The sequence below is a fragment of the Pyrus communis genome, chromosome 10 (assembly GCF_041283825.1).
Source record: "Pyrus communis isolate YQ-2024b chromosome 10, ASM4128382v1, whole genome shotgun sequence".
In the NCBI taxonomy this organism is placed as follows: Eukaryota; Viridiplantae; Streptophyta; class Magnoliopsida; order Rosales; family Rosaceae; genus Pyrus; species Pyrus communis.
Genome location: NC_142574.1, coordinates 20,547,409 through 20,572,139, shown reverse-complemented (window position 1 = coordinate 20,572,139; position 24,731 = coordinate 20,547,409). Strand labels below are relative to the sequence as shown.

General features: G+C 37.9%; 3 protein-coding genes across 3 annotated transcripts; all 3 read right to left on the bottom strand.

Moving 5' to 3' along the window:
* Positions 1-9,670: 9,670 nt before the first annotated feature.
* LOC137727880 (small ribosomal subunit protein uS2) lies at positions 9,671-11,938 on the bottom strand. Its single transcript, XM_068466716.2, has 5 exons — positions 11,667-11,938; positions 10,873-11,135; positions 10,513-10,710; positions 10,220-10,433; positions 9,671-10,013 (listed from the first exon to the last, which is right to left on the bottom strand). Exons 1-5 carry the CDS (start codon positions 11,809-11,811, stop codon positions 9,922-9,924), a joined length of 912 nt encoding a protein of 303 aa, XP_068322817.2. The 5' UTR covers positions 11,812-11,938; the 3' UTR covers positions 9,671-9,921.
* Positions 11,939-12,789: 851 nt separating this feature from the next.
* Positions 12,790-15,926, bottom strand: LOC137729660 (E3 ubiquitin-protein ligase CHIP). Its single transcript, XM_068468660.2, has 8 exons — positions 15,533-15,926; positions 15,343-15,410; positions 15,170-15,233; positions 14,395-14,466; positions 13,635-13,768; positions 13,376-13,523; positions 13,199-13,309; positions 12,790-13,097 (listed from the first exon to the last, which is right to left on the bottom strand). The coding sequence occupies exons 1-8, from the start codon at positions 15,635-15,637 to the stop codon at positions 12,975-12,977; spliced, it is 825 nt and encodes a 274-aa protein (XP_068324761.2). The 5' UTR covers positions 15,638-15,926; the 3' UTR covers positions 12,790-12,974.
* A 1,867-nt stretch (positions 15,927-17,793) lies between these two features.
* LOC137729562 (adenylylsulfatase HINT3) lies at positions 17,794-19,989 on the bottom strand. Its single transcript, XM_068468536.2, is given in 8 exon segments — positions 17,794-17,974; positions 17,976-18,065; positions 18,158-18,211; positions 18,423-18,478; positions 18,692-18,758; positions 19,032-19,089; positions 19,513-19,568; positions 19,658-19,989. Coding segments are annotated over 8 exon segments (627 nt in total). The 5' UTR covers positions 19,862-19,989; the 3' UTR covers positions 17,794-17,932.
* Between the last annotated feature and the right edge of the window lie 4,742 nt (positions 19,990-24,731).

The following is a 24,731-nucleotide window of genomic DNA, read 5'->3' as shown; positions in this document are numbered from 1 at the left end:
TAGCAACAGAAGCAAATGTTTCATGATAATCTAGGCCCTCTATTTGACTGTAGCCCTTGGCGACTAATCGAGCCTTGTTTCTTTCAACCATGCCATCGGGATTAAATTTGATTTTACACACCCATTTGCAGCCGACAAATTTCTTTCCAGGAGGTAGAGGTTGAAGAGACTAAGTTCCATTAGCTTCAAGAGCAGCAAGTTCTTGTTGCATTGCAAGACGTCATTTGGAGTGTTGTATAACCTGCGAAAAAGAACTTGGCTCTTTCTCAACATAGATGGAGGCAGTAAAAGCACAATGTTAAGGTGATAGTTGATCATAAGATAAAACATCTGACAAAGGATAAGAAATACCTGTGGTGCGAACCAAAGCAGAGGTTGATGACGAAGGGGAACGAGAAGGAAGGGACACTTCAACATGATAGTCTGTAAGATAACTTGGAGGTTGTGTAATTCGTGTAGGCTGCGAATGATGTGTTGGAGCTTCAATAGATGGAGAAGGCGATGGTACTGTTACCTCAATGGGAGCAGACTATGAGCCATTGTCGTCGAATGGAGACGAATGAGGAGTAGGGAGAACTGTATCATCAATGTATGTTGTGGTATCATGGGTAGTAGGTAAAACAATAGATGAATCCATGGTTGAAAGAGGATAAGGAAAAATGTGCTCATAAAAAATAACATCTCTAGAAACAAAAGTTTTACCCGTATCGAGATTGTAGAGACGATATCCTTTTTGGCCATAAGGGTAACCAAGAAAAATACATCGTAAGGCACGAGCATCAAATTTAGTGGGATGCTTGTCATGAGTGGATGCAAAACATAAACATCCAAATACCCTCAAGTGATCATAGGCTGGGTGTTTATGGTAGATGAGTTCATATGGTGTTTTTCCTTGTAGCAATGGTGTGGGAGTATGGTTAATGAGATAAGTAGCTGTTAAAATGGCATTTCCCCAAAACTGTTTCGGAAAATGTGCTTGAAAAAGAAGAGCTCTAGCAACATTGAGAAGATGGTGATGCTTTCTCTCAGCTACCTCATTTTGTTCGGGCCTAGCAATACAAAGTGTTTGGTGGATAATGCCCTTATCGGAATAATATTTGGCCATGGTAAACTCAGGACCATTATCACTGCGAAGCACTTTGATCTTAACAGAAAATTGTGTTTCCACAAAATTAATGAAACTGGTTAGGTACTTGAATGTTTCAGATTTTTGGTGCATTAAGTAGACCCAAGTGCATCGAGTAAAATCACCAACTATTGTGAGAAAGTACCAAGCCCCATTATTTGTGGCAACATGATAACCACCCCAAATATCAACATGAATCATTTCAAAAGCTGCATAAGTTTTGATAGAACTGGTGGAAAATGAAGAACAAGTATGTTTAGCTAAAGGGCAAATTGAACAATCATTAATCTCACAAAATTCAACGTTCTTAACATAATGTGAAATTAAATTCAAAATTTTATTTGAAAGGTGCCTAAGACGTTAATGCCAAAGACGAGAAGAAGAAAGACAAGTCTTGACTGTGCCAATTGAATTACACATAGCTTCCTCTGTGATATTGAGGTAGTAGAGTCCTTCTCTCTCAGTTCCCGTCCCAATCATCATCCCCAAGCGTTGGTCCTGTAATACACATATATTCTTAGCAAATATAGTGATATAATTTGAATGATTTACAAGTGCGCTAATGGAGATCAAGTTCAACTGGAATGAGGGAACACAAAGAACATTATGTAAGGTCAGATGATGGGAGAATTGAATGTTCCCCATATGTGTAACATGAGCTATTGTGCCATCAGGAAGGCGCACACTTTGGTTCTTCACTGGTGAATAAGTGGTGAACAAGCTAACTGAACATACAATATTGTTGCTCCATAGTCCAAAATCCAAGCTATATTTTTCCAAAGTGCAATACCACTAAATGATGTACCTGAGAGATTATTGATGGTAGATGAACCACCAACCAAGTTAGCCATAGAAGGTGATTTATTGTTACCAAGCAAGGTCAACAAATTCTGGTATTGGTCTGGTGTTAAACTGATAGGACTAAACTGCGGTTGTGCTTCCTCCTTGGATTGAACATGATTGGCTTTGGAAAAGAATGAACGTCAGTCCTGCAGATCTCCTTTTGCTTTGGACTTCTTGAGTTTGCGACAATAATCGATCGTGTATCTTTTCCAACCACAAAAATCACATTTAAGATGTGATCGACATGCTTATGAAGTGTGACCAATTGTATCACATCGATCACACTTCAAATGAGGATTCTTTGGTGTGAAAGTTCTCCCAAAATTTCAGGTATTATCCCGAACACCAAAGGCAGTGGTGTGATATCCCGTCCCCAAAATTATTATTTTATTTTATTCCTGACGTATTTCGAAGATTTGATTGGAACTAGTTATTTATTTCTCCAAATTTAAGAAAATCGAAGTGAGGGATACTTTAGTCATTTCAAATTTTCTCGACCTTTTTGGTCAACTCTTGAATTGGTTAGGTAGAGTTCGATTCCATGAGCACGTAGGCGTAAACAAATCTTATTTCCGACTCCGAAAGGAGAAGTTAGAGTCGTTTGAAATTGGTGGCATTTTGGTAATTTTACCAAAATGCTATAATTGGAGTGAAACCTCTAAAAAGGTGGGGGCTTTTCAGAAAATGAAAAATGGGTGCTGCCTAACCCGTTTTAGGGAGAATTGGACCCATAAACCCACCAAACTTGACCCGCTTGTATCTTCTTCATCCGTGCTTCGTTTTGGATGATCTTGGTGTCCATGGAAAGCTCTTGACGAGCCCTACATCCCTGTGATGTTAGATTTTCTCATTTCTTTTCCATCTTTGCAGTTCAAGGTCGCAAAATCCACGACTTTTTTGGCGGTTTTATCATTTTTCCGGCGATTCCGGCCACGATTTCCTTCGAGTGAGGTATGAAACTTCATCTACTCTTCATAATCTTCAAGTGGGTATGCTTAGTTTGTGCTTTCATATTCATTTTAGAGTTGGGTGTTTAGAACCCTAGAAATCCGGTTTTCTCCGGTAAAATTGGACGGTTTCCGGTTAGAATTTATCATCGGCCTAGTTGTGAAAAGTGTTTCCCTTGTTGAGCTCTAGCTACCACGTAAATTTGAGCTCATCTAGTTAATGTTGAAAATTCGGGGTTTCTAAACCCTCCATCTTGAATACCACCGCGTGTGGCAGTGCGTGGGATCGTTCACGAGTATTGTCTAGGTTTCAAATACCTTATAGTGACCATGTGAACCTATGTCTAGCTCGGTTTCCAAAGATTCAATTGTTTGGTGTGGTGATCAATTTGCACCGCCACTTGTTTGTGTGATTGATGACAATCCGACCATTGGATCATAATGAAACTTTAGTATGTTATTCTCGAAGCATAATGTAGACTTTGGGCAGTTATGGATCATAAATCTGATTTGCGGATCATTGTGGACCCCATTGTTGAACGAGAGTTGAATTATGATCAACATGTCTCTGAACGTTCTAAATAATAAAATTAGTACTATAGGAGACTTAAGTGAAGTCTAGTGGGCCTACATTGGTTAGAGAGTGACTTGAACATATATGATATGGTTATTACCTTGATTTCTTATATTGGTATCATCTGTGAATTTGACTTAGTATTATAATGTGATTCTATTGAAATGTGATTATATATATATATATATATATATATATATATATATATATATATATACATACATATATATATATATATATATAGCCATAGACCTATGTTTATTAAACATGATTTGGCTTGTGTACTGATGATGATCGTGATATGTGATTTGACGTGCATATTCGAAAGGTGGTTGATTTACATAGATGGTATGATATGATGAAATGTGAGCGACTTAATATATGTGAATATGAAATGGTTTTATAATCATTTTTCCTATAAATTGTTAATTTTCATATTTAGCCAATGATATAGTTATATGAAGTGGGATTTGACGTGCATATTGGAAATATGGTTTGTTTTGTATGATTGGCTTGATTTGATGAGGTGAGGGCTAGTGGTAGACTGTTAACCCATTGTCATGGGGTTTGTTGCTTTGAAACATGTGTCAATGCTCGTTTCATTATTTCATTTCTTGTTTCGTTGAGCCTTTATAACTTGAGTAACTTGATTCATTTGTTGTTTCATTGATTGGTGGTTATGCAATGTACTCCGCGATTCCGTTGAGTGATGGTCCGAAATCGTATCCTGGTTTGGATTCCGTTGAGTGATGGTCCAGAATCCTTCCTACTCCACTCCGCGATTCCATTGAGTGATGGTCAGGAATCGTATCTTGGTTTGGGTTCCGTTGAGTGATGGTTTGGAATCCCTCTTACTCCACGATCACGTTGAGTGATGGTCCGGGATTGTATCCACCTTAGTTCATTGAGTTTAGTTTGAGATGGTTGCAAAGGTGTAGGCTTTGGATGAATTGGGTCACCCTAGTTCTACTTTCATTGTGTGTATGTGAATATGGGTGTGAGATGTTATGGTTGTTTGAAATGAACTTTTGGATGTCTGGGTGACTCCCTCGGAGTTTTCAAAAGTTTGGTATTGATTTCTTATGAAAGATTTATATTCAAGGTTTATAAATTATAATTGATGGCTAGTTTTATTATTGTATCACATGCTTATTTTATTGTCCCTCACCCGAGCCTTTTAGCTTATCTGAGTGCCTGATTTGCCAGTGAACCAATTCCATAATATTGGCATTGACTTTACATATGACAGGTTTGGGTAGATTATGAGAAACCGCTTGATATTTTGGTTCCGTTAAGTGATCCGGAACCCAATGTTGTTGGATTCCGTTGAGTGGTCCGGAATCCTTGCTCTTGTTCATTCCGTAAGGTGATCTTAGAATCCTAAATTCGAGTAGATGGGAATTACCCACAATAGATGTTGTGAAAATAAATTAGAATTATCATGTTATTATTCATAACCCAAGTTGGGAATTATGTAGAGTTCTTTAATTAAATTCGTGAAATGATATGTTATCTCACTGATTGATTAACATAATTAAATATTAATATTGTGCTTTGTGATTCCTTGATATGTTACAAGTTATGTATTGAGATATAAGGTTGGAAGTATAGTGAATTAGTAAGATGAAGTGAAATGTGATTTGACTTGTGTATTGGAAATAGTTGTGACATGTGATTGAAATGCATATTGAATTGCTTGGGAGATGTGAGGTCTAGTAATTGACCGATAACCCATTGTGATGTGGAATTGTGCTCGATATTGCTTCGTTCGTTGAGTTTTCATGAATTGGGTAACTTGAATCATGTCTTGTTCCTTCAAGCCGTTGTTATGCTTCTTGGACTTCCATTCAATTCGGTTGGGTGGTCTGGAACTGAGTTCTGTTTGGATTCCGTTAAGTGATGGTCCGGAATCCCCTTTGGTGCCTTGGTCCATTGGGTGGTCCAAAATCCCCTTTTTCAAAGAAGTAGTCTTCAACCGAATTGTGTTGCTCTAGCCTTGCATTTCGACATGTTGTATGTGTTATTGATGATGTGATGGTTGACATTATTGATTGATGTGATTATGGAATGACGTTGGATATGAGTATTTTAGTTGATTAATATTTCTAGAGAATAATGTGTACTTTATTAATTCTTAACTATGTTACACACTATGAAATGTGATTTTATGTGGGGAACGTGATGAATTATGTGATGGATGAAATGGAAATGTCAATCGTCATGTGGGATTGTTATGTTGGTTATCATGGTTATTGTTATGATTAGACTTGTTGATAAATGTGGATGGAGAATGGTATTGTGCTTCGTTGGTTCTTTGAAATGATATATGTTGTGAATTGCGGTATGATGTTGCGACATAATGATTTATATTTAGAAGGAGGGGAACTCATGATTTTTAGGTGGGTTTGTTATGTAACCCTGAGTCGAGTAATTTCATGCTTGTCAAGTTCTATTGATTGATTGAGAAATGTTATGCCTTTCGACTTAATCGGACTGTGTTGTATGTCAATTATTGTGCATGACGAACTACAAATGGCTTGATCCCTGTCTAGGGTACGTAAGCAGTCTAACATGGAGATTAGATGCAGCCATAATGTGTACGAAAAATAACTATGTGATTCGATTATTGAGTTATGCTTGCCCATATCCCGGAGGTGGGGTATGATAGATATGGATTTTTTGTGACGTCATGTGTCAATTCTAGACGTATGTCGGGATTGGGGCGTGAAAAGTGGCATCAAGTACAGTTCCTCTTCCAGATGAAAGGATGCGTTGCTTTTCATCTTACAGGATGAGTGAGTGTACCTTGTTAACGGTGGGCAGTGGATCCATGAGTAATATCTGTCCTCGAACAGCAGCATATGTTTCATTAAGACCCATGAGGAACTTCATGGTCTTTTGATTTTCTCGAAACTGTAGAACCTCTTTCATGGTGCTGCATGTGCAGGATGGGATGACACATAACGCATCATGCTCATCCCAGAGGCTCTTGAGTTTTGTGTAGTACACACCTATGGTCATGTTGCTTTGTGTACAATCATGAATGACCTGTTCAATATGGAAGAGATGAACACTGTTGACGTGAGAGAAGCGTTCCTTGAGGTCAGTCCAAATATTAAGGGCCACATCATTGTAGATCACGCTTGCCCCAATTTCTTTGGTGATGGAATTCAATAACCTTGATTTTACAAGGTTATTGCAGCGAGTCCGTTGTTGCAGTTTAGTTACAAAGGTTTTCGAAGGTTTCTGAATTGAACCGTCGACAAAACCCTCCTTGTTTTTGGCGCTGAAAGCCATCAGCATGGCACAACTCTAAGTCCCATAGTTTTCTACATTGAACAACTGAGTGGCTAGTATTGCACCAGGTTGATCAGAATGATGTAGTTAATGAGGATCATTTGGATTTTCATACTTGTTTTCCACAGGCTTGGCTAAGGAATTCGTTGAGTTGTCGTCTCCCATGGATGATCTCTGGTCTGTGTTTAAGAGTGGCTAGAGTTTTAGTGGAAAGTGGGTGTTGGTCACCAAGAGCGGTTTCGCTCTGATACCATATTAAAAACTGATTCTTTGATAATATGATAATCTTTACAAACTCATACATGAGTTTCTTTTATACAGGAATAGGAAAAACACGATCCTATATCTAAGCCTAGGAAAAAGTAGTTGCCTAGTTTACAAAGCTACAAAAGGAAATATAATGTGTACAATCAATTAAGCATGATACACGGAGAATAGAAGATCAAATCTTTAGCTGACTTTACTCCTTTTTCTCAACAAGTAAGGCATATGATCCAATCAAGCTCATAGTATGCCTAAATCTATTTTGTCTTTCAAGCAAGTAATGGGACATGTGAATGGATTCAATTTGATTTCATGTAAATAAACATGTCCTAACCTTCTGATTATTCAAGAAAAGAAGCGTCAACGTCAAGCATACCATCATCGTATTCACACCCCTTACAGCATTTTCAATGAGGAACTCCATATGGGGCTAAAAAAGTGGTGGATATAGTCTATTTTGGAGCTCCGATGAATCTTTAGAGCTCTATAAAAAAAATCTCTCTAAATAAGGGGCTATTTACTTTTGGGCTCTACATAGGGATATATATATAATTTGATTATGCGATAAGTTTTTTTTTTTTTTTTTTTTTTGGTTAACTTTTCTTAAATTGATTTTTGGACGTGTTATCTCAAAAAAAAAAAAAAAAAAAAAAAAAAAAAAGAGCAATTGAACCTTAAAAAATCCAAATTTTGACAAAGTTAGATTTTATCACTTATGAAACATTGGATTAGGTTCTCTTATCTCAATCTTATCCGTTGATTTGTTTCTCTGAAATTAGACCAAAAAAGATTTTGTCTCATAACTAAATTGTAATGCCCTTGCAATTTAGATATGTTGTTTGTTTGTTTTTGGTTTAGGTCTCTAAACTTTCAATGTCATTTTAAAATTTAGTGTGATTTTTATTTGAAAATTAATAAAAGTAAGCCCTTTTAGTAGGACATCTAATATCATTTTATGTCTAAAGCATTAAACATACAAATAAAATGGAGGACCTTGGGTATAAGTGTATTCGCAAGTGGGGGGGGGGGGGGGGGGAGAGTGGCAAAATTTGGGGAGCATTTTTGCTCACCACCATAAACTATGGTGTATGTTTACCATACATCTAACACCTGCCACACGTCCTTTCATCTAACTATAGGTTTTTTTTTTCAAAATTAAAAAAGTAACATTTAATGTGAAAGTTAACTATAGTTAGATGAAAGGACACGTGGCAGGTGATTATGTATATAGTGAACATACACCATAGTTATGATGGTGAGCAATAATACTTCACAGAATTTGGCTCACATAGGTAGCTACTTTTCTCGTGGGCCTACTGCCTCTTGAAGCTAGATATAACCTAATTTTTTGCTACCCAAGGAAGAAAGTTGCTAGTTTAAGTAATAGACCTAACCCTATTTTTTGGCTTATTAGAGCAAGTCCAACCCAAAAGGGTAGGCCAGCTCACAGCCCCCAAAATTGCCCAGCACACACAAAAAGTGCTCCAGCCCAGCCTAATAGGTTGGCACCCAACCCAAACCAGCCCAGGATGTGATGAGCCAAGGCTCAACCTATGTGACGTCATGCTAACGCTAGCGTGACGTCACAAGCCGTTTTAAATTTTTTTTTTTTTGCACCAGGCGCATGCAAAACACGCTCAAGTGGCCGCACATTCCGACAAGAAAAAGTGAGCGGGGCCCGCATGTGCAGGCGTGACAAAGGCGAGGGTCCAGATGCCACGTGGCTCATTCTAGACCATTGGATTTCTAACGACTAGTTTTCTAAGCTGTTGGATTTCCAATTACTAGTTTTCTAAGCTGTTGGATTTCCAACGGTAAAAAAATTATTGAAATTCAAATACAACGCCTAGCCACGTGGCGTGATCTGGGCTGTTAGATTTGAATTCTTTTTCAAATCCAATGGTCCAGATTAACTATCTTAATAAAAAATAATAAAAATATGTCTAAAAATTCAGAAAAATTTAAAAAAAAATTATTATTTTTTTCTATAAATACCTAATCATCATCTTCCACCTTACACCACATTTCAATATTTTCAACACTTTCAAGCAAAATAGTACTTTCAAATAATGACACGTGGCGTGATAAGATTGGTTAAAAATCCTATATGAAAATAAAACTATTTTTTTTTATTTTATAAAAAAATTAATAATATTTTAAATGGGGTGGGTGCCAATGCATTTTGTAAAGGTGGAGATAGTTTGTGCCAACTCATTTTTTAGACTTTGTGCCAGCACATTTTTTAGAAGTGAAGAAGCATTTGGCCAATTTACTATTCATGAGGTCTATCACTGTTCATTGAATAAATTAAATAGACTGAGTGCCAGCGTATTTTTTAAAGATGAACTTGCTCTTAGAGATAAAATTTCTCGCTAAGGCTTTAAATTATCAATTTCATGAAAGACAAAACCCTACTGGGGACGGTCTTAGGCCATCTACAGCCAAGAGTCATGCCAACATTTAGCCCTACTAATGACAAAACAAGTGTCCAACCTAGGGCCTAATGAAATCAGGTTGTAGGGGATTATGCACATTTAGTTCAAGGTTCGGATAGAAATAGGCAGCCCGCAGGCCCACGGACCAAATTTTCCGCAACCCCAACCACGTTTAGTCAAAAGATTAACGTCCAAGATGTAATTCTTCTAATACAGATTTACGACAAATTAATTAAAAGAAATAATTCAATGGTAACATTGTCTAGATCTCCAGAAACAATCCATTTTTTCAAATCTAAACTCAACGGCTTCCAAAACAATCCATTTTTTCAAAATGGTATATCATAATCCTTTTAGAAAATCCCAAACGAGAAAGGAAAATCTAGCCGACTACGGATTCAACGACATTGTGAAGAGCACCCCTTCAAAAATTCCTCAATCCCAGCCACTAGGAGGAACAACACCTTCAACCGCGGCAGCAGGAATTTGTGCTGGAGGAATAGAATCCCACTCTCCTGCTACTGCGCCTGCACTCAAACATAAACAAGATAGGGAAGAAACAAACATGTGTCAGAAAAGGTACAACTGACCGAAAACAGATGCATACTTGATAACATAAAATGTGATTAAGCTCAAATGTTTCTCACAGCCTGCAGAATCCAACAAGGTAATACAACAAAAATGTGATGATTCTAACACAATTTACAACAGTTAAATGGTTAACAAGTGAAACCTGGTTCTGCGGTCCAGCTAACAACAGGAGCTGCCTGGATAGTTGCAGGGGTATCTGTTGGCCATGGAGCATCAGAAACTTGGGTAGGCCATTGATCAGCCCCGCCGATAACAGGTGCAGCATAATCTGCAGTTCCATAATCTGGAATTTGAGGAAGATCTTCATCTTCCTTTTCCTTGGCCTCCTCAGGGTCTCTATAGAAGAAAAGATCAACCTGCAAACAGAAATTTCAGGCAATGATTAGAACTTTAGAGAATGTCTCAACAAAATCAATAGAAATGTTCCGTGTTTACCATGACATCCCACTTAAGCCCTGGACGGAGGGAACCACGCATCTGCAAAACCATCCTTGCTAGGAGCCAGAAAAGACATCCGATGCTGTGCTTCCCCTTGTTATTTGCAGGGATGCCAATATCAACATAACGCATAGGGGAATCAGTATCACAGAAAGCAATGGTGGGTATGTTTCCCAAAGCAGCCTCCTTAATTGGCTACAGGCACACAACGATTATTAGAACACAAAAAGAAAAACAAGCAGAACAAAATTGGGAAATAAGAGAGTTATATAATAGCACATACACAAACCCTGGACATCAACTAGCAGTCTAAAAATGAACATACAAAGACATTAAAAATAAAAGATGGACCATCACCTGAGCATCAGTTCGTGGGTCAGTCAGAATGAGGAGACGGGGCTCATTGAACGACGTCTGGAGCTGATTTGTGAAAGTACCAGGCGTGTGCCTTCCAGCAATAGCATTAGCACCAGTGTGCTGAGCAAATTTCAGGACAGCCCTCTGTCCATAGGGCCTTGCTGATTGTACAATGATATCCTTAGGATTCTCAATCGCAACAATCACCCTGGCAGCCATCTGAAGCTTGTCCCAAGTTTTCCCAAGATTGATAATGTAAATCCCTAAGAATAACCAAAGCAGTAATTAAGCACTAAAATGTCAATTCAATAAACGACAGCTTAGTTCCTGAAACAAATCAACAGCTAACGAAACAATACGGATAACAATAACACAGAGTAGCACACTCTTGTGCTCCACAACCGCTGTTCACACGCATGCCAAATTAGAGTTTCTTGTACAAAACAGTGCCGAAACACAATCAATTGGTATTAAACCATCTAATTTTGTAAAACCAAGTAAATTGAACCAAATAAGTCAGTTCCAATCGGCACAAATGCATATCGAATTGAAAGAAAATTACAGAAACAAAATGCACCTTCAGAAACAAATAATCCTCTAAACTATCCAAACAACAGATCTGACAAAACAAACTATATATTGCCCATCATTCCATCATAAATTTCCCATCATTCCAAATACAAACAAAACCAAAAATCTAAAATTTATTTTGATAAATGTGCATTGCAAAAGCAAAAAATAAAACCTAAAAAACAGGACTATATCTGAAAAAATGGGAGGAGATGAGAGTGTACCGTCATTGCGGCGCTTGAAGACGTATCTTTCCATCTGGAAATCGCAGTTTTTGGTGCCCAGATGCACTTCGGCGGCCAACATCATCTGGATGTCAGCCTCTTTCTGAGAGAGCTGGCGCGGGGCCGCGGCGGTGGTGGTCGCCATGGTTGCAGTCGACCGAGAGTGATGAGGTCTCTGAAAACCCTAGAGTCCCGCCGGGAGGTTTTGTGAGCGAGAGTGAACGAGGCCGTGAGAGTTTATTTCTTTTTCTCGGGCTTGCTGTCAGGGCGAGTTTGTTCTCTTTATATATGGGGAGGGGGTGGGAGCGAAAACCCTAGGAAAATTAAAATATTTTCATCGAGATGTAATTTTACTTTCTTATTTTATTTTACAAAATGATACTCTAATTTACAGCAAGACGATTCGAACTTAAACTTAATAAAAGGCGTATTATTTTATTAATTGACTTAATTCACGTATAGAATTCTGATGTAAAATTTGTTTTTGCTCCTAATACTAATAACCATTTCAATTAACAACAACAATGGCATTATATACGAAAATAGGGAAAATGCATGAAAATTGTCCACTTTTCGGTATTATATAATGATTAAATTGGCTAAATTTAAAATGTAATGACCAAAGTAACTTCTAGGGCATAACACTGTCTTTTAGATTTAGCCAATTTTGTCTATATGATCCCAAAAGTATACAATTTTTGTACATTCGTTGTTTATGTGAAAAAAAAAATATTCATTAACTGATATAAAATTAGTTATAAAACATGTATAATTTAAAATCTTAAAAATAAATTTAAATAATAGAAATAAGGTTAAAAATTTATAATAAAAAAAAATTGAACAAAGGCTTGCTGGTGTATGGGCCCTTTACGTAGGTTGTAGGCTTTTCCTATTGGGCTCACAACCAAGTAAATGGGAAAGGATTTAGTTGAGAAACGGAAAAAACTTTGAAGCAGAGATTCCGCAATGCATCAATGTATTAGTTCAATATAAAAGATTCAAATGTAACTTGTGATTGAACGTATACATAGATGCGTAGTAGAAAAACCCGTTTTGAGGTCCGAGAGAGAAACCGAATTCACGAACCACGACAATTTTAAGTAACATAAATCTACACCAGCAGTAATTGAAGAACTGGTTTATAATGTAATATATGTACAATTTCAAAGAGGATAGACCTTCAGTATGATTCTAGGTCACACCATACATTAAAAACACAAAAGGACACTGCACTCTGCCACATTTGGTACATTGCATGTTTTAGAACAACTATCGACACTCCAAGTTTCCAATAAAATTCAACCTTCGCTATGTTCCGTAGGCCCAACCATGCTGTTGTATATATGCTTGAACTGCTTCTTTTATGGCAAAGTTTGGTATTAGCTCTGATTGATCAAGCGGCTCTCGTGTGATTGGATCGAACTTGCCAACCTGGTATATAGAGTAAACAAAAGGCCAGAGATCACTGTGAATATATACATTAGCGTAGAGAAGGCATTTGTATTAGCAGATGCAATATGAAGATATTATACCTTCTCAAGATGGTGACGGATCACTGATCTCTCATATGTGACCCCACTTGGAGTAATCACAGGATCACGAAATATATCAAGCGTGATTTTGCAACACAGGAAATCCGGCACCTGAAATTTTTTTACAGTCACAACAAAAGTAACTGAGAATGGAAGACAAGAAAACCATGTACTGACCTCACTTGGCGTGTCAGCTTCTGCAGCTTTCTCAAACACTCTTCCTAACGCCTCTAACTGTTTCATATAGGTAGTAGCAACTTCATCCAAAAACCCTTCAACTTGAAGAGCGTCATGTTTCTCTTTGAGAGCAGTCTCACAGTCTTCTCTGAGACATGAAACAAGTTTTATGAACCAGCTACCTTTAAAACGAACACCAACAGTTATGCAATATTGAAAACATTTTCAGACATCACAGGCCTGAACAGGGAACACATACTTCAAGTTTTGCAATTCCCATGATCGTTTGCTCGATGTATCCTCCCACTCCATGTACTTTGCTTTTGAAAGCTCCTGCCAGATTTCCTCTACCATATAACCTTCCGGATTAGCACCCCTCCCAAGATCCAAAGCCTGTACAGGATGTTCAAACAAAATTTCAGTAGAATTCAAATATTTTATCTACGTCGTAAGCAACTATATCGAAAGTAAAGGTTTTAAAAGCAGTATGAAATGTCTATGAAAAAAATGAATATATCAAGTATTATGATAAAATCAGGAAGAAGATTTTACTGCATTAGTGCCATTTGACTGATTATGCTTCTGTAAGACACCTGACTTCCCCCCTGTTTTCAATTTTTCCAAACATCATATACAAGCATGTCGAGCAAGGCCTTCAAAACAAGAAGAAATAACTTCCAAGAAACGTAGTGGTGAATATCAGTTGCATCATTGTGATGCAACTATAATACAGCCTCTTGTAACCCTCTTTCTGTGAATATTAGATTACGCAACTTTCACAATAAGATCAAGAAAACCGTAATCATTCTAAAGTATCCTCAGTTGTATTTAATTTTTCTGAGTGCGTTATGCAACTTTCATAATTTCACTAGATACATGTACCTTCAAGTTAAATATCATGAGTTTGATGGATCTCCATTTTCTTCTTCTATCATAATCATATACTGAAAAGAGGCATACTAAGAGAAATTTTCTCAATGCTCATGATAAGAGTATGCTAGACCAAAAGCACTTCTTACCCTCTCGAGTGCCTTAACTCCCTCAGCATACTCTTGCTTCTGCAGTAAAGCAAGCCCCAGCATATAGTTACCCTGTCACACAGGAAATTTTCAATGAACTAAACAGCACGATGATGATTCAATAGTAAAAAGGAAAATGGCACATTAAAGCAGAAGATAATAGGTTAATGTGCAAGACTCAGAGAATATTGTACAGGAATACACGCAACATATGCAACAAAATTATTTTCATGTGTCCAAAGCTTGATTAGATATGTACTGCACTAAAAAGACGACAAGGAAGCAATGATTCTAAAAGCATAATCGCAACCGGAAAAGTCAGGACAAGGCATATAGAAGGAAGGAACCCATGCTTTCAAGCTATCATCTTGGTGAAAATTCCTATTATGCATCTGGATCCAAAACTGTTATTAAACGTCTTTGGCCACTTGAATGCCCTCAAATTGTATAAATAGCATCTAACTCATAAAATGATGGTTTGCTAGAAGAGGAAACAAACAGACAAAGTCTCCGTGCATGTAATGTAGGCCAACGATTTATGACCCGACCTCCATGCGTTAAAATGCAGACAATCAATTTATCAGAATTTAACAATGAATACAACTCTCTGCAGCACCACCACAAGTACTCAAGTCGATACACAAAAGAATATATCAATATACCAAAATTTCACTCCTCCGAAGATCTCACATCTCTATTTTCAGGTCACAGATGACATCCTAGAAACACATTTATAGAAAAAGGAGCAAAACAAAATCAAAACACCAGAATTTACCTTAACTGAATTGTGATCAAGCTGAATAGCTTTCCGAGAATCCTCTTCGACTTTTGTCCAATCACTGCATTACTCAAAAACCATTAATGAAATCCAAGAAACAAATAAGGAAAACGAAAACTGAAGAGAGAGAGAGAGAGAGAGAGAGAGAGAGAGAAGGTGGTCATACGTACTTACGCTTACGATGGCAGAGAGCGCGATTCGTCCAATAAACAGGAATATTAGGGCACAGAGTGATTGCCTTCAAAACCCAAATGCCAAAAAATACCACCACAAAATCATCAATCACAAAGATCAAACCTTTACAATTTTCCACACACGCAAAGTACACGAGAGGAGCGAATCGCAGAAACAAAATAATACCTCAGTATAGGCATCGATGGCGGCCGCGAATCGATCTTTCTTGAAGTAAGTGTTGCCGTCCTTCCTGAGTTTCTCTGCCGTCGACAATGCGAGACTCGGCGCCATATCAGTCCTCCCCTTCCTCTTCCCAAATTGATTGTTTCCTATGGTGTTTTCAGCGAATGCGGGCGCGGCGAATCGACGTTTTGGCAGCGGAGAGAGGAAATGGAGGGGAAGGAGGAGAGTTCGAGAGGTTTCTGGGCGAAAGCGCGAAATGGAGGGAGACGAAGACGAAGAGAGGCAAGGGCAAACCCTCAAAGGCTCAGAGGGAGTCGGAGACGTTTCGCATAGGGGGGGGGTCTGAGAAGGCAAAGACTTGTTGTGACTTCTTTTAAATTGGATTTTTGTTTGCCTTCCCTTGGAAGTTCAAATTTAATTGGAAGATTGTCCTTTTTATTTATTTTGATTATTTATTTATTAATTTTTCATTGCTGAATTTTATATTTTTGAAAGTGCCATAATAAAACTAAATTAGCGTTGGTTTTGACTGGCCAATGCCCTGACTCTTTCATGACAGTATCATTGGATATTAAAAGTTGTCATTGGGATTGATCCCAAACAGGGTGATGCAAATTATAGAGAGAATTGCGAGGAGTTTTAAAACGTGGAACTCTTTATAAATATTTTGATATTCGTATTTTTAGCACAATGTTTTATATATTAGCATAAAAATTGATGTTTAAATTATGAGGTGTCAGATAATCTCACTTTGAGAGAGTTTCCTTAGCATTTTTTTATTTTAGATCATCTTTTGTAAACTACATAATGCAATGACTGATGGTTGAACTATTAATTTAAATCATTAAAAAAAAAAAAAAAAAAGGTAGCTGAATCATCAATGGGCACATCATGTGGTCTACAAAACATGGTCTAAAAATTTGATTTCCCTAGCATTTTTCTCTCAAAAAATAGAAATTGATGTCAAATTCATTTTATTCGTCAACGTGAAACTAATTTATTTTCTCTCTACTTAGTTCAAGAAAATCTCAAGTTGAACCTATGGGATTCGAACTTAGGTTAGGTGTAGAAGCAAGGAGAGCATATTGCTCGTCTTATGAATGTCATAGTTTTGATCGAAATCCTTACGAGACTGCCTGTCACATCAATTTGTTATGCTTGAATTACATCAAGCGTTTACTCAATTCTGCTGCCGATCGACTCCGGTGATGCTGCTGAGCTTGAAGAACATCAAATCATGCTTGTTGCTAAATCCCCATATAGCATGGATTGCAAATCATGCCGTTGCGGCTGCAGTCATCGAATAACACCCGCAAACATAACTACTTGAGAGAAACCAAGCATGCTCTTCGTGTCACAAATTTTTGTAACAGTAACTTATATGATGTACGTTTTGTTTTCTGCAACTTGTTTTTCTTCAACGAGAGTAGTGTATCCGGTGGTCCAGGCTTCTGGCTCATCGATCCTCTTGGTGGAGAAGTTTCAGAGGTCCCTGGAGGTGCTACCGCAAACTCAGAAGGTTCTGTATGTGATTTGATAATGTCCAACACCTATAAGATCGTTCGTGTTTTCTGAAAAGCACCGCAGTCCCTACATCCACGACACAGAGATCTGAGTATGAATGTGGTTGCCCAAGTTTATGTATTGGGCACTAGCATGTGGCGAGAGATAGACTCAGTTCCTCCTCGCGAGTTAAGTGTCAGTAAAACATCTGCATGCGGAAACATGCATTGGCTTGTAAATGAAGATGATGAGGTTGGACGAAACCCTTATCGTACCATCTCCTTCGATTTCAAGAAAGAGGAACTCTTTTGGACTCCTCATCCCAACATACACTTTTCTCGCTACAATTATATGTCCAAGACTTACAACAGTCACACTGCTGCATATTTGGAGGTACATTTCGGTACTTCCAGGATCTAAGAAATGATTCCTTGAATCTTGTGTCCTACAAATTCACCCTCGGACTTCTAGAGTCCGAGGGTTTGCTTTGCTGTTATACTAGAAGCCTGATTCACCTAAAAAATTAGGTGGAAAAAACATATCAATGGAAACTTTTCGAAGTTTAATTGGAGCACCAAGAACAGCGTTGGTGCGGGACAGATATTGAGATTACGCTTTTGTTTCCTGGTTGTTAGGTTTCGCTCTTCTTTCGTTCTGAATAAACCATTGTTCTCGAACTTGAGGAAAAAGAAAAGGGAAATCATATCATATTCATTGTTATTTTGATGTCCAGATTTTGAAAGGAAAAAAGAAACACTATGTAAACTGGTGAGCTCAGCCTTCTATATGACATGGAACAAGTAATACTTGCAAGTCATACAATATTCCAAAGAATTAAAGTATGTATATTGCACATAATTGTACACTGAAAATTACATTTTGATCGGACGAAATGTGCACCTAGTTTTCGGTAAGACTAGATCCTTCACCCTTGGCTGATTTTGGAGTTGTCTGATATTGACAATTGCTCTCGAACACAACCTGCAAGTCGAGATGCTTCCTGGTCCGAGTTCAGGGGCCGCCTCCGCGAACTCTGTGGAGTTCATATATATTAGTATCAAGCTTATATCCTCAAGACTGTACAGTTTTCACGTATAAAGAGGCAAAATTGTGAATGATAAATACCTCAGAAGCCCAAAGGCAATCAAGGGCCTTGCGCGGTATTATGTGAATATGAGTCTGAAATTACCGTGTTACACAGCAAGATTAGCAAAAGCTTCGCACATTGCTCGTGTTAAATAACAAAATAACTGGATAGAAAGGTATAATACTATCATCCATTAACAATAACCACAAGTAAATGCTGGCAGAGGATGCATCATTTTGAATGTAAATGCTGCTATAAGCTTTAGCCAGAAGGAAATTCAAAACGGAAATTATAATGACTCACATGAAATATAACTTGGCCTGCAGCTCTACCGTTGTTAACTAACAAGTTGAACGAATCTGCATAATTAGAGCGTACTGTGTTAAGTATTTATAACAGCAAATGTTAGGTAGGTATAACCGAATATGTAATTGTGAACAAGGATGTCAAAGAAAATATCTTTGAAGTATAAGGGCCACTTCAGGACATCCTAATTGCTAATCGAGTACTTAACCTGAGAACCAAAAGAAATTACAACACGGCAATGCCAGAAAATGACTTTGAAGACATACCAGAATCAGTGGCTTTCATGATTGCACTGCTGATAAAGGGCACTTTTGAACACATTGCAGCTACCACCTGCAGAGCAAGTTCATTCGGACTCGTGAAACATTATAACACTACACAACAAATACAGAAACGTGTGTACAGGATTTGCAGAAAAAAGTACAAATATATAAACAACTTATCGGAGATATGTCGAGAAAATTACAGTCCAATCAATCAATAATGTTCAGATAAATTCATCCCATCATTTCATCCGATGCATAACATATGAAAGTAAGCAATACTCTTCTGTCTTGATATCTAGTAACAATTCACAAACCAACTGCATCTGTAAGACATACTTACATCCGGGGGTGTGGCTTTCAACGAAGAAAAATGAGATTTGGGGATAATCAGAGAGTGCCTGCACGAGCAAAAGTACGGAAATTTAGCAAGTGGAAAAGAAAACATTGTTAAAAGACGATGCAATTGCATTCTTTCTTTCTTTCTTTCTTTCTTTCTTTCTTTCTTTCTTTCTTTCTTTTATGCAGTGTTTACTTGCAATACAAAAGAAATGTTGGCAAAATTGACACAAAACACTTGCATTTCTACTGTTAAAAATTAGAAGCATCCATTAAATGCCAATAAGCCCGCCACCATACACTCAAGTTCGAATTCACCTCTCCGTCAATTAGAGCAGTTTAGAATATCGTGTTACTAAAAAAAAAAAATTGAATGAACTGCGACAAATTTACCATAAATTCCAGCACAAAGAAAACAAGAAAAGCAAGAAAATTGAGAAAAAATAATGATTGAAAAATTAAATATTGGATAAATGATACCTTACCCACGACTCAGCGGACTCGTATCCAATATGCACAAGCAAACATCATCTTCGTAGAGCTGCAAAGTATAAAATTTCACAAATAATTAAAACATGAAAACCCCGTAATTAATTAAATAAAATGCAGTTTAATTAGAACCATAGAAACCTTGAAAGCCGGTGACTCTCCGCGAATAATTTTACAGAAAACGCAGCCGTTTTCGCTATTGCCCTCGTCGGAACCACTGGGCCACTGCTTACTGTTCAAACCGGAATCGCAATTGGACCTGGAAACGGGAGCTAATTGGGTCGGAGCGAGAACCGAACCGGGTCGGATGTGGGAGCAGATAATGGCGAGCCTTCGGGCCTCCATTTTTCAAGCAGAATCAGAGCTAATTGCGCAGCTTGTTTTTGCCATGTTTTCCAAAACGTTTCGGAAACTGGGAAAGACAATGAAACCAAAATACCGGAGTTTTTTTTTTTTTTTTAATTTTTTTTTTTTTTGTTTATAAATTGATGGAGTCAAGGAGGGGTGCCGCTTACGGCTTATCCGCATGAGATAATAAAACACATTACGTGTCATGTATTAAGTTCTTGGTCGGACTTTTTTCTCCCAAATGATCCAATCGCAATTTAAATTATAGATAATATGAAGTAATACTTGAGGAAGAAATACGAATTTTTCATAATTACTGTAGTATATGACAAACCGCTTGCTCATCTTCTAAGAAAGATTATAAGAGCCAATTTTTTTATATTAAATATTAATCTATCGACGGAAATATGACTTTTAAATGCTAAATGCATTGAGTTAAAATGAAAGGTCTCAACTATTAAAACAATCTAACTACAGCAAGTGATTTAGTGGTAAGAACGTGGATTACGGCTTTTCAATAAAATAAAATAAAGTAAGAGGTTGCGATGATCTGGACTGGTGAGTCTACTTGAATGTGGCAACTGTGAAATTACTTGCTAACAATTGTCTTTCTTTTTAAGATAAGAAAAGAGTTACCATAACAATATACAACTTACCTTTTACGATTCTTTTAGATTCTTTTGGAGAATTCAACTAAATATCATAAAAGAGTTACAGCGATATAAAAGATAAAATGGAATGAGTCAAATGTTGCTCAATTTTGGTGGGGCCGTGAATCGGGCAAACCTCAAATTTATCGGATGAAGTGGAGTAAAATGTGCAAAAAGCGAGCGAGGATTTTTTTTTTGGGGTGTGGGGTGTGGGGTGTGGGGTGTGGGTTTTAGGGTTTAATGACCTCTCGCTTTTAACCTTGCATTATTTGGTAAGCTAGGATGGTGTTTCATCCAACAACGTGATTCTCTTGCTGCACGCGTTTTCAAAGCCGATTTTTTTCATCGTCAGACTTTTTGCAAGCCTCCGTGAAGAGACAAATGCCTCGTATTGCTGGAGAAGTATGGCAGAGGCTCGAGTGATTATTCGAAGGGGTTATAGGTAGACCTGTAAATGGGTTGAATTTATTGGATTTGGATTGATTTTAACTAATTCGTTAAATTAACGGATCATTTAAATTTAACCCGTTAAGTTAACGAGTTATTCAAATCCAATCTGTTAAACTAATGGATCACATTTTTAACCCGTTAATATCCATTTACAATATTATATTTTATTTTATTTTTAATTTTGCAAAAGTAACTCAAACACAATTGCATATTTTTTCCAAGTACAGATTAGCGGGTAGAAGTTAGAAATTAGAACGTAACACTAGTTTGAGAATATTTCGCATATGAATCAATCACATCATGTAGAAATTATTTTGGAGGAGGGTTCAATGATGCTTCTCTTCCAATCCTTGGGCTCACACTTGCTAAACCATCAAGCTCATTTGATCATATCCCTGGGACCAAGGAGGTGCAGATCATGATGAATTACAATGATCAGATCAAACGTTTACTGCATCGACACTTCAGCTACCTGGAGAACTCAACGGTGAAACTGTGTGGTACAGAGCCGCGAAGGATAAGAATGGTGGTTTGGGTCCTAAGCTACGTTTCTGCAAAACCGCAGGGAGGTAGCAGTTTGCTCAGAGGAGGAGGGGAGGAGTGACGGTGGGAGGAGCATGGCTTTAAGAAGGAAATAAGGATTAGTTTTTATTTTAATGAAATTACATAAGCATCCTCATTAACGGGTCTTAACGGGTTCGCGAGTGAACCTCCGTAAAATAACGGGTGGTTAACAGATCAATCCGTTAACAACCCAACCCATTAAGTTTTCACCATAATATTGATTTCAACGGATCGGGTTGGATCAGATTAACGGGTCGGGTCCAAAATGCCGCCTCTAGTTATAGGTGGCGAGTAAGGGACGGTACAAAGATTAAAATCTGGGGGGATAGTTGGCTGCCCAGAGAGTTTCTTTAAGGTTTTAAGTCCTATTCCTGTCGGCGTGGAGCATGATACTACAGTGAATAGTCTGATGGTGGATGAGGAATGTGTCCGATATGGAATGTGGATTAATTAAGTGCATATTCATTGAGGAAGAGGCAAAGTTGATTTTGAGTATCCCCTTGAGTTTTTTCAAGCCACCGTATAATTTAATTTGGGTTGTGGAGAAGAACGGAGTGTTTTCGACAAAAAGTGCTTGCTTACTCTGTAGCTCAGTCTTGTGGAAATATAGGTGGGGATGGATCAACTGGCTCTGTAATGAATGGGGAGTCAAAATATATGTGGAAGGCTTTGTGGAGATGTTGTGTACCAAAGAAGGTTAAAATATGCGTATGACGGTACTGTCTAAATGCCCTACCAACTAGAGCAAATTTAAAGAGCAGGAAGGTGATCACGACTGACACTAGTCTTTTCTGTGATGGAGACACGGAAAGTGTTGAACATGCGTTGTTGGAATGCTCAAGATCAGCGTCTATCTGGTTCTCCAGCCCATTATGTTTGAGGACGGAAAGGCATATCTATGGTGGTTTTCGTATGTTTTCGTATGTGGCTGGTAGAGGTGGCGAGATTACTTGCCCATCAAAGCTTTGACTTAGCTTTGATCTTGATATAGAATGGTACGGCTTTGAATCAGGCGGATATCAATTGCAAATCCCAAGCTTCGCTGCAGGAATATAGGAAGTTGCACGGTTCCAAGAAATGCAGCAGACCGTCAATCCCTCAAAAATGGGAGAAACCTGATGTGGGCTGGCTTAAATGCAACTTCGATTGCACGTGGGATGAGTTAGGTGAGCTAGGGGGTATTGGTGTGGTGATTCGAGATGATAATGGTGCTTTGTGGCAGCTACAGCAATGAAAATTCAAGGGGTCTGCTCGGCAGTGCTGGCTGAAATCATGGCTTCTCGGGCAGCAGTACTTTTTGCTCACGACCTGGGAGTTAGGGGTGGGCATAAAAACCGCCAAACCGCAAAACCGCATCGAACCGTAAGAAAAAAAACCGAAAAAAACCGTGTTGACCGGAAAAGTCAACTTTGAGTGAAAAACCGAACCGAACCGTTCAAACCGGTTCCGGTTCCGGTTTCGAATGACCAAGAACCGGCCGAACCGAACCGAACCGTTTTATTAATAATAAATAAATAAATTATATATACACACACATGTCATGGTATAATAGGTTGAAAAATAGGTTGAAAAATTGTGTACAGGAGCTGCTGCTTCTTGCTTGCTCTCTGAAGTCTGAAAACTTGCAATTTGTTTCATCATTTTTTTGTTTGTTGACTGATTGACCAGTGCATATGTATTTTAGTTGTCTCTTTTTGTTGACTTGGTGCCACTACCAAAGACATTTGCATTAAAAAAGATGTGTTGTATGCAACTTTATGTAATCAGTTTTAGAAGATGTATTTGAATGCATAATGATTTGGTGTTCAAATAATTTATTATTAGGAACCGTAAACCGGCAAGAACCGAATCGAAACCGGTGTAGACCGAACCGTAACGTTCTAGTCATAAATTTAAGTGGAACCGCACCGAATCGAACCGTTAATATATTTCGGTTCCGGTTCCAATTTAGGGCGGAACCGCACCGTGCCCACCTCTACTGGGAGTAACTCATTTGGAAGTGCAAGGGGAGGCAATGATGGTTATCAATGCTCTTCAAAATGATGCGGCAACTCCATGCAATGGTACCTTTGGGAATATTTTGAATGATGGTAGTCAATTGTTGAAGTCTATTCTGAATTGGAAGGTCACGTTTGGTTGATGTGAGACAAACAAGATTGCACATCGGCTTGCGAGATTGGGCTTAACATTGGATGCTCAGGCTTCTTGGTTTGAAGAACCTTATGCTGTAATATCTTATTTTCTTTTCTAGAATAGTGTTACTATTTAACTTAGAGGTGCGAGACACTCTATTTTTCTTGGTTTCTATTGAAATTCCTGGCAAGGTTTTTATCCAGATCTATTGTTAGCACCCTATCCTCTTTGCTTGTACGTTTTCTTTCTCATATAATAAATATCGTATTTCATAAAATAATAAAAAAAGATTAAATGGAAATGGAATGATGACTATATCTTATATACTCTTATACCAAATCTTTCACCGATTTCTAATAAGAGTATTTTTCTTTTTAAAATATAGAAATTTGGAGTTAACAACTAAAATTCTGGAGCACCAATATAAAGAAATTTATTTAAAATTTATATTAAAAAGATAACTTTTAATAAACTATCACGACCTAATAAATAAGCTCTAGATAAAGCACCGTAATAGAACATGGTTGTCCATAAAACTTTTTTTGAACCAAAAGACCCATAAAAAATTACCCAAAATCTTGCAGGTCAAACCAAACCTAAGACCAAAAGAGAAGAAAAAAAACCCATCACCAACCAAATCCACTTCACCCATTTTTATGTGTAGTGTGTTTGACTCAGCACACCTTCAACTTCCAACCACACTCCTTTAATGTCGAACCCGACCTTAAAAAAATCGAACCGAGTAGTACTGAACCGTTGGGTACCCAGAATCAAACAACTACCGGAACTCGGTAAGAGGATCGGGACCACGACGCCATTTCTTCGGTAATACCAAATGGTTGATTTGATTGGCCGTTTGATTTTATGAACGTCTGGGAAGGTTCTCAGAGAGACAGTTTTATATTTTTCAATTGAAATATATGTGGGCGTTTGATTTGATTGAGATTAGATCTCAATCGCTCATAAAAATATAAATATTTCTCACTTAAAACCAAGCCCTCTACTCAACGACTCTGACACTTTCTCGTGACTCCGATCCTCTTTCGCTCTGTTTCTTCTCCGTCAACTAC

Excerpts from the sequence above, each read along its gene's own strand:
- LOC137729660 (XM_068468660.2), bottom strand. The coding sequence starts at position 15,637 with ATGGCGCCGAGTCTCGCATTGTCGACGGCAGAGAAACTCAGGAAGGAC. Across the intron at positions 15,234-15,342 it reads CTCTGCCATCGTAAGCGTAA|TGATTGGACAAAAGTCGAAG; the intron begins GTACGTATGACC and ends TGAGTAATGCAG. Across the intron at positions 14,467-15,169 it reads TTGATCACAATTCAGTTAAG|GGTAACTATATGCTGGGGCT; the intron begins GTAAATTCTGGT and ends CCTGTGTGACAG.
- LOC137727880 (XM_068466716.2), bottom strand. The coding sequence starts at position 11,811 with ATGGCGACCACCACCGCCGCGGCCCCGCGCCAGCTCTCTCAGAAAGAG. Across the intron at positions 11,136-11,666 it reads CTTCAAGCGCCGCAATGACG|GGATTTACATTATCAATCTT; the intron begins GTACACTCTCAT and ends GGTTATTCTTAG. Across the intron at positions 10,434-10,512 it reads GGCTTAAGTGGGATGTCATG|GTTGATCTTTTCTTCTATAG; the intron begins GTAAACACGGAA and ends TTCTGTTTGCAG.